Here is a 12,261-nt window from a genome sequence, read left to right on the forward strand (position 1 = left end):
GTATGAGGAAAGCCATTTCAAGCTGGAGGAGGGCCCAGCAGCACCCCCAGCTCCAGCACTGATGCCTGGGGAATAACTCTCCCCCCAGCCTGCTCCAGCACCCCGGAGGAGCTTCGGGGGGGGGGGGGTGCCGCCTGCGGACGCCCCCTAGAATTCCAGCTGGCAGAGGCTCAGCACGTTCCCCCCGGGGGCCGCAGCCCCTCGCTAAGGCTTGACTCAAGCGTAGCGAGGCGGGTTTTCCGCCCGTCCGGCCTGGGGAAGGCGCGGCGCCCTCTTCCCCGTTGGCTCAGGGCTGCCGGGGGCGGGGCGGCCGGGGAAAGGCGTGTCTCGGCCGGGCTGCCGCGGCTCACTGCGCCTGCTGCTGGAGAGGGAGCGGAGCTATAAAACAAGTGGCCCGGCACCGGCCCGCGCTTCAGTCAGCGCCTCGGCCGAGCGAGCGAGCGAGCAAGCAGCGTGGCTGGCGGGCGGACGGACGGACAAGCCAGGGCTCAGGGGAGAGCGGCGCTCGCTGCGGGCAACCCCAATGCGTGGGCCAGCTGCCGCTGCGCTATGCCGGAGCCCCAGCGCCGCTGAGGGGAGCTTGCACGCCGCCGGCTGGGCTGGACTGCAGCGCTGCCGTTCCTTATGAAGAAGACACAAGTGAGTGGCGCGCGGCGGGAGAGCCGAGGGGCGGCGGTGGGGAGAAGGGAGCCCGCGGCTCCAGGGCAACTCTTGAGTTTCAGACGGGATGCGGAGTGGCACGCGCGGGGCGGGGCTTTGCGCTGGCCAGAGCCACGCAGAAAACCCAAACAACCAAACCGGCCCCCGCTGCCGCCGCTGGGGGTAAATCGGACGGGAGGCCAGCAGGCAGCGTGCCTGGCTTGGCCGTGATCGTGGCTTTCCTGCAGGCTGGAGCAGCGGCGGGCAGGTAGGCGTTACTCCAGGCGCTGGGGGAGTAGCAGGCTTATCTCCGAGCCGGGTGAGCAGAGCGGCGCTTACCGCTAACACCCGGCTGTAGGTGCAATAGACGTGGAAACCCCTTTCCCACGGCCAAGCCTCGGCAGGTTGGGAGGGAGCTGCTTCTCTTAGCGACCCAGCCCGCGATTTTTCTTAGCTGTCCTTAACTCCAGGCGGTGTTCTCTAGGAAGCCTAGCAGGAGCAGGTCGGTTCCAATGGTTAGTAATAACGTCGCTGTTTTATGGGGGCGCTGGAAGAATTCCGCCCGATTGTCCCATGTACCAAGAGGTTTGTGAAAAAAATCCAGGAAAGGTCAGCAGCAAAGATCTAATCATAGGAGCCCTCCGAAGTCCGCTGGGAAAATGCCCTCAGTAAATAAAATGCATGGGATGCAGCAGGTCTTCGCCCCCTAAAGCTTATGCTCCAAAATGTGTTAACCTATACGGTGCCACAGGACTTCTTGTTGTTTTTGAAGATACAGACTAACAGGGCTACCTTTCTGGTACTCAATAAATAAGTTACATATACCGTGTGAGAGATGCATTAGAAAGGTATGTGCTAAAAACTGTGGGCCTAGAACTTGAAATAACTTGATTGGAAATGTGGTTCATAGTCACTAGCTTCATTCAAGTATCTTAGACTATAAAGTATATAATGTACATTTTAGATGGCTACTTGGCATTCTTCTCCTTGCTCTTTCCCACCCTAGTAACAAAGAACTGGTCTGTGCGTCTGGTGGATTATATACTGTTATTTCCATAAATTCTATGTGAGAGTACAGTTACAGTACTGCTTGTATTTTTAAGAGGATGAGGGAAGACACAATTGGTGATGGCAGGAAAAAGAAACCTAATTTAAAAAAAATCCACCAGAAACTGTTAAAGGCAAGAACTTAGGGCATGATTATGCAAGATGCTGGGTACCGTCAACTTCCATTGATAAAATGAGTCAATGATTGTGCTGGTGAAGTGGAGAAAGGAATAGTGGAACTCCTGCCTCCTCTCACCTCTTTTTGGTGAGTGTTGTGTAAACCTCTGGTGGTGCTGTTTACTAATCGCCTCTCCCTTGGTGACTGCTGTGCTCTTGTTTTCCCTTTCCTCAATAGTTTATGTAGAGCCTTGGCATATATTTAGGACTAAGGGTACGGGGGGGGGAAAAAGGAAAAATCTTCCTACTTGTGATTTTTCCAAGTGCCATCACTTGAAGTGTTTAATACTGGCCTACAGATGGCAGTAGAAAATACTTTATGGAGGGAACTTTAGTAACTCTAGGGATCAGCACTCATTATTTTTTTCCATCTTAAGTTTCAGTGAGATATAACCATAATGTTTATACCAATGATCAACTTTATAAATTGCCATGCCGATATTTACTTGAGATAAATTGGGAGGGGTTTTGACACCTCTGAACTATTGTTGCCAAGCTTCTTAACTAAGCAAAGATGAACAGAAATTTTACACTAATATTACTTGGCAGACTAAAGGCTAGAAAGTAAGTCCTCTTTTTGAATGTGTATCTTTTTGTTTAAAATGCAGTTGGATACAAGAAGAGAGCCAGCATGTTGTTCTAATTTATACCAGCTTCCTTTTAAACTTGTTTGTGGGAGTGAGAATGAAATTATTCAGCAAGTAGTTATGAATTACGTTCAAGTGGTCCTTGTGAAAGACCATGTTCAAATTTTTTAAAATATCAAAACGCTTTTCCAAATGCACCAATACAGAGCAAAGCAGGCATAATGGATCCTGCTCATTCAGCTGGGAAAAGCAGGATGTCCTGGCATTCCATAGCATATGGTTTAGCTCAGGGATTTTTAGATACTTAGCTTTGTGGAACTGCTTCTGTCATGGCTATGAAGCAACTGTCAGTCTTCAAGTAGTTGTGCCTCCCCCCTTTCTGCAGTAACCCCTGGTCAAATATTAACATCTCCTGCAAATAAACCACCCAAGAATGCAATAATTTGCATCCCTGCAGAGTTTTAATGTGTTTTCCAAATTCATCCTGTGATCTAACATGACGTTTTGTCCTCTTTTTTTTGCTAGCCCCAAACCAATAATCATCCTCAAGAGAGCAGAGGACAGGGAATTGTAAACATTTTTTTTTAAACTTTTGAGGGGGGGGGGGGGGAAGTCTAGTTGCAGAGACAGACAACTAATAACACACACAAAATGGGGTGCTTAGCCAAATAGTGCAATTGCATTGATCTGAGTTAATGTTGTCCTCTTATTATGTTTTTGCATAAAAATACATTATTGCTCCAGAGAAAAGGAATGGAACAGGAAGGCTGGGAAAGAGTTTGTTCTGTAGATGTGTGTTAAGAAAAGTCCAAGCTCAGCAGGATCATTCTGCCTTGCAAAACTACTCACACTGGACTAAAAAAAATGGAACCTGGGTTTCTTGTTTAATGTAATGCTACATTATATAAGGTGTTTAAGCTGTTTCAGCTAAGGAACCGTTTGAGGGATACATATCCACAAGTAAAGTGCAGATGGATGGTGAACAAAGACTGTGTCATTAAAAACCAGACTTGGGACAACAGACCAAGATCAAGTTAAGCATTTTATTTATTGCAATCCCACAGACTATCATCTGGCAAAATTAGGGATACTGCAAAGAGCTGGTTCATCAATAATTTAAATGCTGAAACTTTCTTCAAAAATATGCATTTGAGGAGATGGGAGAAGAAGCTATTTTAAACACACTACCAGCTGTATCATTGTCTTACTGTAATTCTTTTTAAAATATGGGATTGAACATTTATAGTCCAATCCAGCAAAATTTTACTATGTGAATTGGCCCACAGGAGAGTAATCTTTCAATGAGATTACTTCAGAGAGGATTAGCAGGATTATGTCCTTAGTAATTAAATATTAATACTGGCATGAGTCTGTATTGTTTTACACACTAATATTAAAACATCACTGTTTAACAAGACAGCCTTCTTAAATGAGAGGCAAATATGGCGAATAATACTGTAATTGTTTATTAGAATAATTAGTAAATCTCACTTGCTTAGTCTGTTTAATTAAAGGACACTCTAAATTGGTTCAAAAATTCAGTAAGAAACAGTATAGAAAGGGGTCATCATGTGGAGCCAACTAGAAAAACTGGAGCTAGTGACATCCACTATTGAAATGGCTAAATGTTTCAGCATTTTTGACCTGCAGTATCAAGCTAGACACAACCTCTTGGAGACCTTAGTAATGGAAAAGAGCTTAGGGCAAAATGAAGTTTTTCACTGTTGAATGGGTGCATTCATTGCCAGTGGTTACATGACCTTCTGGGCTTCGGTCAAGAGACAGTCCGAGCTACACTACATTCTTTGCCACTGGAGAGGAAGCCTGTGTGCTAGTATGAAGTACAGTCAAACTATATTAGAAGAAAGTTGGCATAAGGCAGCGTTAGAGAAGGAAACTACATATTTCTGTGCTGTATAATGGCATGCTAAAACAAGATAAGAAAAATAGGGATCCAATGCAAAACTATACACTGAGCATTCAGAGGTACTGTCTTGGTGGAAGCTGCCAGAAACAAAGGTTGAACAACGTGCTCAGTTCTTGCCTGCCCTGCACAGTTGCTCATGAGGAGAAAGAGAGCTGGGCACTGCAGGCTGTTTGCAGTTAGGGTTTCTAATTTTGACTGGATAGAAGTGCATGACATAATCTTTAATACCCAGAAACTCCAGGACCATCCTGGAGGCCTGACAACCCTATCTGAGGCCCAAAGGAGTTAGGGTATAGATTGCTACAAATTCTTCTTTGGAGAGCAAACAAGAATGTCTTGGAGCTAAAGAATGTCTTGGAGCTAGAGGATGACATACCATAGACAGCCCTCAAAGAACTGAGCTAATCATCCAGATAAGGTTCCCTCCCAAGTCCCCACCCACTTCCAATTCTATCTCAGGTCTGCTTCATTTGTTAACACTCTGGCTGGGGCTACACTGAGCCATAGTGCTGGCAGCTTGATGCAAATGAGTGTGCTCAAAAATTCAAGTATGCACTCATGCATGTTTGCATGGATAATTTGCATATTCACATGAGATCGCCAGCAGGGCGATAAAAAACAAGCAGTGTAGACATGGTTCTGCAATCAAAAATCCCTTTTGCTGCAATCCCTTATGCCTGGAAAAAGTCAGGGATAGGGGGCTGCCAACAAAAGGGGTTTTGCCAGCAGAACCACATCTACACTGCTTGTTTTCTGCTGGCAGCAACCTCTGCCAGCAGGGTGATCGCATGTGAATATGCAAATTAATTGTGTGAATGCAAATAAGCATGTATTTGCATTTGTGAGTCTGCACATTTGCATCAAGCTGCTGGAACTACAACTCAGTGTAGCCCTAGCCTCTGAGAAAAGCCTTATAAAGAAATGCCAGAAGGATGATCTAAAAATCTGCTATCTTTTTGGGACCAGTTTTTGATATTTCATATAATTATTTACTCTGCCTGCATCTGTTTCATGTACATAGATTTGTGGATCTGTAATTTGTGGTCCACTTTAGGGACAATGTCTTGGATAATATGAAATATGTCCCAGTAATCTATATCTGACATGGAAGTCTGACTTGTCACTGAAATTCATGTCCTCTTGTTCAACAAGTTATAATTAAGATGTTAGCTGCTGTCCTATCAATTGGATGTTGTGTGGCTTAATGGTATACTGGATTATGTAATAGGCGTATGGTGACAAAGTTCAGTGTTGGCAGAAACGTTCTTTCATTTTGCGAGGGCAATAACTATGTAGCATGTGAGCTTAGCACCCATTTATTTAAAGCAAAAGATGAAAAAATCTTGCTGTGCAGTTCCATTTGAGTGGTATAGGAGCTGGCAGATGAAAATGGAAAAGTTTTTTCTATACAGTAAACTCTCTCAGCTGCCATTTTATCATCCAGAACTCTCAAATAACTGGCATTTTAACCATAAGTACATTTTAGTTATGTTTTCCATAAGTACAGTATACTGAAAGTAAATATACTGTAAGTTTACAGTGTACAATACTGCTATTGTTGGTGAAGTACTCTGCATACATTTGTTCGTTTCTTAATATCTAATCTTGATTTTCTTCAGTGTTATGCATTGCTAGGTATACCTTTCTGTTATCCAGAATATCCAGCAACTTCCCCGTCCTGGGGCTGCTGAATATGCAAGTTTACTGTAGAACTCTTTAAGATCTGTACTCTAGGTTTAGATCTCTTCATCCTTGCACACCCCAAATCTCCATTGACAATATCTGGATATGCATGAACTGCAAGACTTGGCTTCTTCTCTCTGACCTTATTTATGCTTCTGAAACTACTATATGGCACGTATCCCAAGTTATACTACTACAGCCTCCTGATTAGAGCACACTTGGCATTCTTGGAAATGCATGCTGGTTTGATTACTGTGTTAACAAATCATTCCACCTGTCAAAGTCAAGACTTTGATTAGGAGGACTGTTTCTATTCTATCTACAGTGCAAGACTGACAACATTTTAACCTGTTAATGAACAGGAGTGTCTGAGTAGCATATAATCTTTTACTGAGTATATCTTCATAAGATCCTGTGAGGAATGGAAATACTACTATCAAATTGCACATGAGAAACTGAGTCAGAGACTAAAGCCCAGAATTTTAAAGGGATTGGAAGGCGTAAGTGATTTAGCATGTAATCCCATTTTAGTAGTGACTTAAGTACTTAGGCTCTTAAGTCTCATTGAAAGTCAATTACTTATCTCTATAATAGCTAAGTGAATAACACAAGGTATGCAGTAGAGCAGAGAAATGAATCCTGTTTTTCTGAAATAGAGGCTACTGCCCCAAACACTGAACCATCTTTCTTTCTATTGAGGAAGCTCCTGTAGTATCTTCAGTACAAAAAAGATCTCTCATTCATTAATGTTGCTTATGGAGGAATTGTTAAAAATGTGTTTTGTTTTTACAACTAGATTCCAGTTCAGGGCCTGATTTCACCACCCATGTCAAATCTGGTAGTGCCTCACTTTCAGTGTAGTTCCACAGATTTTTAGGAAAAATATTACACATCATGATTGGGGGCACAGAAACTGCCTCTAAACATATAGATCTGTGGGACCTATGCCTTTTTAATTTTGAGTTTCCTTTTACAGTTTAACAGAAATGTAGTTTAAAACTATTGGCTAAAGAGTGTAATTTGTCTTTTTAAATAAAGTTAAAAATATGTTTCAAAATGTGACTGAACATAGTAACTTTCCCATATATATATAATATATATATATATATATATAATATGCAACTGGTGTAAATGATGGGCAGCTTGAAGAGTTTGAAAACTTTTTCTTGTTGCTTATCTAATTATCTGAATAGTTTGAGTGTTTCTGGCTTCCTTTCCTTTACAATTTACATCTTGGCAAATTGCCTCTTATTAGGAGAATGGGCTCAGATCACTGCTCAAGTGTCCTCTTCAGAAAAGATGGGTTTATAGATATTACTGTTTGTATAGAACTTTTAACTTTCACAATTTACATATTTAGAAAAATTTCAAAGGTAGTTCTATCAGTGGCTTCGTATGATCCATTTCTTGAGGTACAAAGGGAGGATGTCCATTCTTGGTGAAGAAGTCCTAGGCTGCCTTTTAAAGTGTATAAGATAAATAGGACCGACAAAGAGTTTGCTGCAGTAGGTCACCCTTAAAGAGACTCTCTTATGGAACAATACAATAAGGCAGGATGCTGGGTCATTGTTAATTGAGGAAGGGTGAATTTCCCCAGTGATGACCACTGTAAAATTACTTCCATTACTTTTCTCTTCTGTTGATGACACAAGAGAAGAGCAACGTAGCTTTAAATTCATCTAAGCCAGAATTGTTCAGTTGTATAACTGATGAGATGTAGTGTTTAGGATGGAGTGAAAGGAAAATGTTTAAACTTCAAGAATTTATTTTTTATTGTTTCCTTTTTTTCCCTTCAAGATATGAATGCTTGTAAGTACCAAAGCAGGTATGTTAAATTTTGCTTGCTGTACTGCATAGTCACTTCTGTGTAAATGTTGAACTCTTTTTTTATAGAGCATGGACATGCAAAGTGGAAGGCGTGAATGCACTGTTTAACTTTTATTAAAAGAAGTACTGCGGCTCAAGCAGTTAGGTGCCAGCGTTCAAGCAGGGGTTTTTACATTCATAAGTGATGCAATAGTGAATTATGAACCCTAGTGGTGTCAGGGCGCAACCCTGGTGCAAATTAAGCACTAAGTTTGAGTCTAAGGAGAATGAAAGCAAAATTTTTTTCCTTGCTGTTATACCAAGAATATTGTATCCAGTGGACTTGGCACAGTAGCATTTTATTTGGCATTGCATAGTTAAAATTAACAATAAAGTGACATGGATGTTATACTGTAGAAGGACAATACTATTTGGGGCTCTGTTCAGATAAGTTGTTTCTTCACTTTTCTGGGGTTGTCTTCACTACAGTGTTAGTTCCAATGTTGCCCCAACCTAACTGCTATCCAAATGCAAAAGAAATCTATTGCTCATGTTAACTGGGGCTTTTCCCAGACAGGGTATGAGTTGAAGCTGGAATGTGGTTGAAGCTCCAGCTGGTAGAACAGCGAGCATGGCAGGTATAGATTACAAACTTGAGGTAGCACAACTTATCTGCTGCTCATCTCGTCATTGTGTGACGCTCAGGTGATGTGGCTGTTCTCATTCAAATGAAGTTAGCTTGAGTGTAGTAGCTGTGGCAACTCAGCAAACAGTTGAGGTAGAGAGTAGCCCTCAGATGCAGCACGTTCAGCTGCTCTGCTCCCACCTTCTCCTGCATTCTGTTCTTCTTTCCTTAAATTGGTTAATTTCAGGCCTGTGTCGGTGTTGGATGTACACTCATCCCTCGTTTTAATGAGTACTCACTAAAATGAGGAACATGTATACCTACCTTTATTCACTATATGAGTGAACTTCCCCAGCTTATATAAGCAGGGTCCCTGGCCAGGGGCAGGGAGACCTGCAGCTCCATGGCTGGAGCAGAGCCAGTTGCAGAGTCCCAGGCAGAGGGCAGGGAGACCTGCAGCTGGAGCCTTCTCCCTCCCTGCCCTCAGACATAGCTATCTGACTGCCCTTTGGCTGCAGGAAGAGAGGCAGAAGGCTCTTAGCCAGGTTCCCTCCCTTGCACTGGTGGGAATGTGAAACTGACTAGCCATGAGCTGATCAGTTTCCAGGCCTGCAAGCCATGGGGAGACTGGAACCAGCCTGCCCCTGGTTCCCAGCTCCTGTCACTTTGGGAGCCAGGAAACTGACAAGTCCTGGTGGTTCCTGGTGCCCTTCCCCTTGCAGGACAATTCGAGTTATGCAGGGGTTGCAGGAACCTTGGGTAACTCCAGAGTTTACTGTATTAGTCCCCCCTGCCCCAAGGTCCCAAACTGCCCTCAGCCTTAAACCCCACCCCAGCAGCCCCAAACCATCCCCAGTCTTAAATTCCTGCCCCCCCCCACACCCCTGCATCCCTTAGCAGCCCCAGCCTTCCACACTCCTCCTCCTGCAGCCTCTTCACTAGGGCTGCTAGGCTGGGTGGCTCCCCCAACCCTCCTGCTCTCAGCAGTTAATTCAAGTGTTAAGGTTTCAGCACCTAGGCATAAGGTAATTGTTATCCCTAGTGATAGAGAGATTGGCCATCTCCAGCAGCTCTCTCTATTGATAAATACCTGCCTGAGGCAGCAGTGTTAAGATACTGCAAATGGCTTCTTTAACAGCCTCATGCAAGCTGGCGACCTTTAACAAATCTAATGGGACCCATGTGTTTGTCCCGACCCATAGGTTGGGAATCCCTGCTCTACATACATATACTACATCTTATTTCTGTTTTCAAACTATTCAAATACCTCAGAAAAGTACCTAAACACAACTGATTTATGTCAAGTTACAAAGCCCTTGGAATGAATTGGAGACTTATATGTTTTTTAATGGGAATTTAGTGTTGTTCTTATGAGTTTTCGCCTACGAGCAGAAATTTGGGAATCAATTGTGCTCATATAGCAAGGGATGAGTGTAATTTTACTCCATGTTACACCTTGAAGTGAGGCATATGGCAAAATTATGTTCTTGACATTGTAGAAATTTAGGAATTACTGAACTTCAAGTCCTATAAGATATCATTTTAAACCATTGTTTTCATTGGATCTGAGCATTTATGTTTGAGTATCCCTAAACTCACTGGGAAACCAGGAATTTTGTTTCAAATGAAGCTAAACATTTTAAAGAGAATTCTATATTGGATCATCATCACTAATGTAAACCAGAATAATGCACTGGGGAATCAGGCCTGATGTTTCAAATGGTTTGTATGGAGATTTCAGTGTCTGTCATATCTATATTTATATAAGATATACACTGTATGGATTGAACCATTCTAATCTGGAGCTCTCTCATCCAGCAAACTCTAAAAATCATGCTGAATTACAGTTAGCTGGATGACCACTTATCATGGGAGTATCCGAGTTTTCTGTGGGTCCATAGTTTCTTTACAAAGACCAGTCCTAGCTGTCAGTGTTCTGTGCTGTTGTTTAGCTGTAATTTGCCCCTAGATGTCTTCTATGAGCCCAGTAAGCAGTGGAAGTGCTAATAATGTGCTAGAAAATCCTGACCACCCAACATCAGGCAAGTTCTCTTGTCCAGCAATTGTCAGGTCCCAAGGGTGTTTGAGAATAGAGGTTCAACCTGTACTTTAATGTAACTAGCAGACTTTTTATATCGGTACATCTTAGATCTATGTATGGCCTAATTCAAATAATAATGGAGTGTGATAACGGAGTCCAGTTTGCTTTGTTTAAATTAATTGTGTGTTGTATGTCCTCAAAGTAACTCAACAGGTCAAGAGAGGACCTTTGGAAACTCACCGGAGCTAAAATTTAAACATGTTAATGGTTCATTGTTTCTATGTCTTTGATTCCATGTTCCAGTGACTAAATGTAAAGTAAAGCCAGGATGGCTTGTGCCATGCATTCAATTATGCCATTATTTAATGCAGGTTTTACTCACCAAATAGTTACAGATCTCTATTCCTGCTCCTGCATGTGAACAGATTTTTTTTTAATACAGTTTGAGTCAGATATGAAGTATGAACAGTAGACAGCCCACTTAATTTAGAAAACTTGTGTAAGACTACTTGGCACTCTGGATAATACCTAAGCTTCCGGTAGGTAGTACTGGATGGTATTCCTATGTGTGCAGTACATCAGAGACACAAATAGTCTGCAGTTACTGAGAAACTATTTCAATTTATTACATTATTTGCACTGGAGAAAGGTCAATTTGTTTATAGTTTCTTTACTCCAGAGCAAAAACTGCCAACACAAATTAGACCCAAATCAAATGGAATCATGTGAATAGTGTATTCTTGTACATGCCTGCTTGGTTCCTTTTATTTTCAAGGATATGTAGGTCAAAGCTTGTCTGTGCTTTTAAACTGAGCATATTTGTTTTATTTGGTCCTGTCCCAATCACAATAAAGTAACTTCTAGCCATTACAGAAAGAGGTTTTTCAACTTGGCAATGCCATGACTGATCCCAAACAATGCTGACTTTTTCTGAATTGATATGAAGATGGGCACTGAAATGCCAATCTTGATTAAATTAGTCCATGAAACTCTTGTCTTCAGTAAGAGCAGGATTGGGCCCTACAGTCACACAGTCTTCTACTTCGCCCAGCATATTTTGTTTATTACTAGTTCCGTTTGCTTTTTTTTCCCTCCTACAATATCACTAAATTTTTTTCACTCTTCTATTTCCATTGCTCAAGACTTGAGCACAGGTTGCTCATCATCTCCCACTTAATTGCTGGAACACTTTTCTTCCTGGTATCACCCAGTCCTTACATATAAAACAGCATTATCTGGGCTTTTTAAATCCTTTCTCTGGCTTCTGCCATAGCTGTTCAACTTCCTCATTCGCTAGCAGGTCTGCACCCTTTCTGGCAAATACTCTAATTTTCTTTACTTTCTCTTCTTAGCTTTTTGCCTCTATTAATGCTGCCTATTGCTCTTCTAATAGTATGCCAGTGACTTTCTCGCCTTCAAACTCCTCCTCTTAAACTCACTTCTATGAATTGCTCCTATGCTGATTTCATCGTCAATGAATTCTCAGAATGTACACTAACAGAATTGTTTTCTATCCTGTGCGAAAATAATCTGTTTGGAGCAGGCATGATTCCTGTGTTTTTGAATACCACTGCACATTACGGACCACTGTGTATGATAATTTACTATTTATTGCACTTACATTGTGCCTATCACCATGGCATCTGGGGTGGTATTTAAATAGTTGTTCCATTTCTTATCTGTTTAATTTCTATATAATGCTGCATATTGCTTTCCAACAAGTAAATTA

General features: G+C 42.1%; 1 protein-coding gene across 5 annotated transcripts in view; it reads left to right on the forward strand.

Annotated features, from left to right (window-relative positions):
- The first annotated feature begins 251 nt into the window (after window positions 1-251).
- Window positions 252-12,261, forward strand: part of KITLG (KIT ligand) — a 91,420-nt gene continuing 79,410 nt past the window's right edge. For 4 of the 5 annotated variants that reach the window (XM_075012103.1, XM_075012121.1, XM_075012137.1 and 1 more), the window contains exon 1: window positions 252-639. In XM_075012103.1, the coding sequence (XP_074868204.1) occupies window positions 625-639 (15 nt within the window). In that variant the 5' untranslated portion in view covers window positions 252-624. Of the gene's footprint in view, window positions 640-819; window positions 908-12,261 lie in introns of those variants that run through there. The other variant, XM_075012130.1, reaches the window with a different exon arrangement.

The sequence above is a fragment of the Carettochelys insculpta genome, chromosome 1, assembly GCF_033958435.1.
Source record: "Carettochelys insculpta isolate YL-2023 chromosome 1, ASM3395843v1, whole genome shotgun sequence".
Classification (NCBI taxonomy): domain Eukaryota; kingdom Metazoa; phylum Chordata; order Testudines; family Carettochelyidae; genus Carettochelys; species Carettochelys insculpta.